Here is a 7,217-nt window from a genome sequence, read left to right on the forward strand (position 1 = left end):
TGTAATGAAATGAGTATGAATATAAATATTTAAATTACCATTCAAACTAAATAACAGAGATAGTTTAGAACTATTAAACATTAAAATAATGATTTAATTTTATTCAAACTGTACAATATTTTTACCTTTAAAAGTTGTCTCAATAAGTTGTAGAATTTTATGTAGTGTACTTAAGTATGTTTTTAAATATTTACTGTACCATTCAATTTACACTTCTTTTGGTTTTATATGTCACCCATAATACGGTGTATGTATAACTTAAATAAACAAAAAGAAACATTATTTATAGAAAACACTAAAATATAAAACTGTAAACATACACTATAACGGGTTTGAGCGTGTACTTTATGCTGAAATTATACTCGTAACAAATAACATTGTGATGACATTAATATTGTACAAAATGTATATACAGCTGTACACAGACAATGGTAGACTGTTAAGACCGGGGCTATAAGCTGGTATGTTGTATCAGAATGTATATACAGCTGTACACAGACAATGGTAGACTGTGAAGACCGGGGCTATAAGCTGGTATGTTGTATCAGAATGTATATACAGCTGTACACAGACACTGGTAGACTGTTAAGACCGGGGCTATAAGCTGGTATGTTGTATCAGAATGTTCGGAATTGCGGCATCGTCTCTTGAATTTTTCACACCCCCCAAGAGATAGTCTAAATCGTGACATATCCTGTCCATTACGTCTGCGTCTGTCTCGGTCTCAGTCTCTTCCACGTCACTCTTGTCCTCTTCCTGTCGCTCTGCAGGGCACTCTTCCTCTGCCTTTATCTGAGCAAATAAACATATCATTATACCACTTTTAAATAAATAAATAAAGTGATCATTCTTAATATTTAAGTAATTCAACTAAGTTACATAAAATAATAGTTTCCAAAAGAAATTAAGAAATTATCTTGTATATTGTGGTACTATCATTTTGTCTTACAGTGGGGTACTGCTCCATTAAACACCATGTTATTTAACATTCACGATTAAGCGAAAGTCATTTACACTCGAAAAGCGAAAGTAATTGAAGACAGCTTTGTGCATAGAGTATTAATATGTTTCGATCATTTAAGTGTATCATCTAAAATAACACCAAGAACAGGAGCAGACCTTGATGGACTGTACCAATTAAGCCGAACTTGCCAAATCACGGAAATATGGTGAGAAAATCGATATCTTAGTTTTACTTTCATTTAGGTAAAGACCAAAATTGACTTACACCATCTATTACAGTCACAATATGGCTGATTCTTGATAAAATTTAGGTTGTGAACATCATAACAAGAATTCAGAGCAGTTGAGTCATCTGCATAGCAAATGATGTATGAATGTATATTGTAAGAAATTTTTTTCGTGTATGTTGAAAATGGGAAAGGACCAATTAGTGAATTGCATGGAAAATTAAATTCTCTTAAGGGAAAACTTTAATTTTATATTATATCAGCAAAATTTATTGACAAAAATTAAATGTGAATGTACATATACAGGATGTTACACAACAGTTTGATATAATTCCAGGAAACGATACCATGGACACAACTAAGAAAACTAGTTAATAACAAACACGATTTGTCCTCTCTATCGTCAGTCTGTATATGTCTGCTGCATGAGTTTTAATTTTTTTAAGGAGGGAGTTCAAATAAAAAGTGAAAATCTTTATTTACTAACCAATTTTTACTCATACTACACCTTAAGGTGAAGTTATATAAAACATACAGAAAAAAACTGGAAATTTTTTTTTCCGCTACCCAAGGGTGGGGGGGATATTTTGTGTATGGCAAGGGTTTGCGAGAACATAAATTTCTCAGGTTTTTAAAGTGATAGAGGGTTGTTTTTTTAATTTGTTCCTGAGAGTAATACCTACAATCTCTAGCATGGGTTTAAGGAAATTATATAAAATAAAATTACAGTAAATTTTTAAATTTCGAAAAATTTTTTCCCCATAATAACTGGAAAAAACTATTTTTTTAAATATTTTAATGACATTATTTTTACAAATTCATGCTAGAGATTGTAGATCTTGTCAAACTGAACAAAATAAAAAAAATTTCATCCTTCTATCTAGTATAGAACTTGAGATATTTATGTTCCCATACGAAAAAAGTAAACTTTTGAAAAACGACCGAAAACCAAAACACGGTGCTTTTAGTGATGCACTTCCCTGGAACAGGTTTCTCAGTCAGCTGATGGGTTCTAGCTTTGGAAGTAAATCCATAATACTATATGCCAGTACTATAATTAGTGGCTAGATTTAGTTTAGAATAAGTAATCAATCTACAAAAGCAAACTATGTCAAGATTGTGTAATGCTGCAAAAATCACTAAAATAAAGTGCAACTTCAAAGTATTTTTTTTATGAGAAAAAAAATTGTCTAAGGTTGGTTTTAACTGTTTTATGTTCAGAATTTAATATATAATTAAAAAAAAAAATTGTAAACATTCATATTTTGGCCATTTTTGGCGTGAGCTCCCCCCTTAAGTCACCTTTCAATAAACTTGAAGAAAAAATTGGAATATTGTGAAATAGTCAAAAGATATAATCACAAAACATCCAAAACTCTAAGTTACTCACACCAACGGGTTAGACATTTGCTTTTTAAAAAAACAGTAGCAGTCGTGGGACTGCCGATAGAAGTGAACACGGAACTATTAAGTTGAAAGTAATTAAAACTATAAATTTAATGACTTTTTTAATGTTTTATTTATTAGTTACATATGATGGGTTAAACAAATCATGAACAAAATATAAATACAAAGTGGTTGAAAAAATAACTAATATACAATTATCTTAACAATATCTTAATAAAAACAATAAATGAACATATTTCATAAAATCTAAAATTATTATAAAATTTTTTTAATTTTCCAATTTTTAAATCCACGAAAAAATATTATCAAATAACTAGAAATCTATTTTACCACGCTAGTAAGATAAATCTTATACCGTAATAATACTCATTTCATGATGAAGAGGTTAAATATTAATAAACATAAAATACAAGTGAGTAAACACCGAGTGAACACCAGTGAGTTGAACACCGTTGTAAATAATACAGTTATTGCTACGAATAAAGTATATAATTGCAATAACAATTAAACCCACATTATTTTTAAAACTAATAAATTAGTTAAATTAACTTGGTTCTTCCGTAAAGGTATTTTTATTGCACAATAAACTAATTTATTGAGTTAAGGCCATGTCACACTGCCGTGGCGTCGCGTCCGTCCATCTGCGGATGGATTTTTAAAATAATCGCTAACCATGTTGTCAAATAGGACAAGTCACACTGACATAACCGACGTGGCGCAACGTTCGTCGCGTCGGCCACCGTCTGCTGCGCTATGCGGCTGGAGCGATCCTTGGCCGACGTCGGCGATGCTACGAAGGCTCGCGCATGCGCATAAAGCACTTCCCCAACTCCCTCACCAGGGCATCGCGCGCTCTTGCCACTGCCTACTCCTTTTATTTTATATTTTTAATAATTTGTTTAAAAAACCCTTGCGCGAAGCTCTAAAACAGCCCGACACTCCAGGATGAAATGACCGCCAGTTCTAGGGTTAATGAATACTCTGGTGTCATGTTTATATGCAACCATTTTATTTGTTATTTTTCATATTATGTTTAATCTATAACAAAATTAAATAGGCCTTATTTTAAAAACATAAAGACTTATTACAAAACTGAAAACACCAACACAAAAATTACAAAATAATCCTTTCATGTGCATCTTATATATAAAAATCAATAGTTTTAAAGAGGTATTTAAAGTATTGAATGCCCTAATTACTAAGTTCATAATAGAAATAGTATTGCATGTAATAATGAAAATATAATTTTGATAATAATTATTAATGAATACGCTCCAGAACAATAAATTAATTTGGTAGAGCTATAACAAACTATTAATTCCACTATCAGTGTATAACTAAACAAATTCAAAGTAGTTGAAACGCATAAGCAACTCCTAGAAAGACGTGGCGTTGGCCGCGGACGCGGACGCGTGTCTGGTAGTTTGACGGGATTCGAGACCGTCGCGGCATACGCGGACGTTCATACTATGGATGGACGGACGCGACGCCACGGCAGTGTGACATGGCCTTTAATACGGTATCAGTGAGCCAATGCGCCAACTACAGTTCCGGCAGAAACGTTCACTCATCACTTCATACGCTACTACAGGCTAAACTAAACTTCCAATAAAAAAATGATAAATTACAAAAAAATATTCATCTATTTTCACACAACTTTCTCGCTGACAAATTTTGTGTCTGACCAAAAAATAAAAAAAATCCTCGCTTACTACATTTTTCTTGTCATTGTAAACGCTATGTAAAATGTAAACAATAATCAAAATTATTTCGAAATTTTTTTAATATTTACAAAATGTAACCAATAGATTGCCAATTTAAGAGCTTTAATTTGACGCATCTTACAGAATTTTACGACATTGGCTTCACTTTTAAATCGCGAGAGGAAGCCGTAAAGGTCACTGATTTTCGCAGTCTGTTTTCATACTCCGCCGGGACAGTTTTATCACAGCGAGACTGACTTTTTTATGCAGGTTAGTAGTACGCGGCCAAGACTACGGTTAAAAAACACAGCGAGACTGACTTTTTCATGCAGGTTAGTATCATTAGCATGTCGGTGACGCGAACCGAGGATTTTACCCTCTACCAAAACGCTCAACGCGCCTAAAGAAGTTTTCACTTCAATAACACTTATAACCACTTTTACGTGTTTTGTGCCTGCTAATATTATTGAAGTAGTACCCAGGCACTGTATATGTAAAACATATTAACCATATCAAGAAGTAGTCTTAGTTACATAATTCCAGGTTAGAAATACTAGGCTACAGAAATACGCAACAATATTTTATTATTTTAATACTGCAATTATTATTATTATTAAAACTTATTTTAATATTGTATCAAAAATGAATTTCGGATAAAAAATATGCTATTGTGTAGAAGGATGAAACAATTGAAAAGATTTACTAACCGGCAAAGGATTACTAGCAACTTCGGAGCTGACGATGGACTTGTTGAGGACGGTACACGGCTCCACATCCACGCTGCACACGACTACACTGGGAGTGTCTACCACCACACTGGTGATCACGCAGACTCTTGTGGTGCCGGGGTCAGGTGGAAGAGACAGCTGGAGATCCCCTGGCTCCTTGGTCAACTTGCGAGGACTGCCAGGGTACACCTCCATGTCTACTAGTGGCTGGTGGTGGTACTGCTGTTCATCCTTGGATACCTTCTCGCTCACTGGCCACACATTACGAGTTAGTGTTCCTAATACAAAGACTAATACTAACTCTTGTGGTGCTCCTTGGTGAACTTGCGAGGACTGCCGGGGTACACCTCCATGTCTACTAGTGGCTGGTGGTGGTACTGCTGTTCATCCTTGGATACGTTCTCGCTCACTGGCCACACATTACGAGTTAGTGTTCCTAATACAAAGACTAATACTAACTCTTGTGGTGCTCCTTGGTGAACTTGCGAGGACTGCCGGGGTACACCTCCATGTCTACTAGTGGCTGGTGGTGGTACTGCTGCTCATCTTTGGACACCTTCCCGCTCACTGGCCACACATTAAGAGTTAGTGTTCCTAATACAAAGACTAATACTAACTCCTGTGGTGTTCCTTGGTCAACTTGCGAGGACTGCCAGGGTACACCTCCATGTCTACTAGTGGCTGGAGGTGGTACCGCAGCTCATCCTTGAATACCTTCTCGCTCACTGGCCACACATTAAGAGTTAGTGTTCCTAATACAAAGACTAATACTAACTCTTGTGGTGCTCCTTGGTCAACTTGCGAGGTCTGCCGGGGTACACCTCCATGTCTACTAGTGGCTGGAGGTGGTACCGCAGCTCATCCTTGGATACCTCCTATCTCACTAGCTACACATTACCTGATACTAATACTAATAAAAAAATATTAGTAACTAAATTTCTGTAATTCCTTATTTAATGGCGCTTGTGAGTCTAAGCTTCCTAGGAATTGGGATTGTGGTAATGTTTTGTTCTCTTAACACAAATATATACAAAAATTTTGTTTCTAAAATATATTTCGAAAATTATATCCTTTATTGCTATTCTCTTCAAATATTTTCCTTATTTCTTCACGTAATTTCCATTTCTATGAAACTGTTGGCATAAAGCTGATATTTGTACGTTTTTTTATCACTCTTCCTACGTTCGAATATATTGTTTGAGTACTATCTCTGACAATACGCTAATCCAGTATTTCAAACCAAAACTTACATCGCATATATCATCTAAAAGTCAAGAAACTTACTTTGAAGCAATAACTATGCAGAGATACACAAAAGAGCGATAACACATTAATTTCACAGACGTACTAGTGGTGAGATGTCACGTGTCTAGGCCATGTCTATCATTATAGGGCTGCAATGAAGGTGTTAGCTACTGTACAGGTTCTATAGGTGTACTATTATTTTACTCTACAGTAGCAATATACAGTAAAGATTACTACCTCGTTTAAGTACCGTAAGGTATTTAAATATTTGATACCTATAACTAATCCTAAATACATGAACGAGGATCTTTATTAAATACTTTATAAAGATACTACGATTACTTGTGTGTCATATGTTTTAATATGGCAAGTAGCAAGTCTAGTGCCGTACTTGCACTGCCACAGGGTTCAATTCGCTGCCTTATTTTGCTGTTATGTATGTATGAGATGACGTAATAAACATTTTATACTTTTAAAAATAAGATTTTCTTAAACAAAATACTTCTTGTGATTACTAAACTGCGTCCAAAGGTAATTAGGATGTGAACAAAATATTTAAACAGTCAATTGTGGTACATACAAACGCGTTTGCAAGGAGAATTTGACAATTGTTTTCCTTGTTGAATAATGGAAAATATAAGATAATGTATGTTTCAATAGCAATACGAGACATTTATGTACGATTTCTTCTTCTTTAATCTTACAATAATGCCTTCTAAAGTAAATAATAGTAATATTTAAAGCTTTAAAAGTAACTATATAATCCACGACTCCGGTGTATAGTTCGTTGTACACAACATTGCATTAGAATGTAACTTGCAAAGCTTCAGCTATGAAGGTCAGTGGTACAGACGTAAAGAGTTTAACACTTTGACTGCGGCAGACTAGTAAGTAGAGCCTATACTGTGTAAACGTGTTATTATATTTATTTTCTTCAATCTAGT

The 7,217-nt window shown here is 34.4% G+C and overlaps 1 protein-coding gene across 1 annotated transcript; it reads right to left on the reverse strand.

The window, feature by feature from the left end:
• Positions 1-237: 237 nt before the first annotated feature.
• On the reverse strand, positions 238-5,298 carry LOC124367082. The gene is made up of 2 exons (XM_046823734.1): positions 5,008-5,298; positions 238-792 (listed from the first exon to the last, which is right to left on the reverse strand). Exons 1-2 carry the CDS (start codon positions 5,221-5,223, stop codon positions 598-600), a joined length of 411 nt encoding a protein of 136 aa, XP_046679690.1. The 5' UTR covers positions 5,224-5,298; the 3' UTR covers positions 238-597.
• Positions 5,299-7,217: the final 1,919 nt, after the last annotated feature.

This window comes from Homalodisca vitripennis, chromosome 8, assembly GCF_021130785.1.
Source record: "Homalodisca vitripennis isolate AUS2020 chromosome 8, UT_GWSS_2.1, whole genome shotgun sequence".
Taxonomy (NCBI): Eukaryota; Metazoa; Arthropoda; class Insecta; order Hemiptera; family Cicadellidae; genus Homalodisca; species Homalodisca vitripennis.

What these genes read in the sequence shown, in the direction of transcription:
- LOC124367082 (XM_046823734.1), bottom strand. Translation starts at nt 5,223, where the DNA reads ATGGAGGTGTACCCTGGCAGTCCTCGCAAGTTGACCAAGGAGCCAGGG. An exon ending in TTGCTAGTAATCCTTTGCCG is followed by an intron (nt 793 to 5,007) that starts GTTAGTAAATCT and finishes TTATTTGCTCAG; the next exon opens with ATAAAGGCAGAGGAAGAGTG.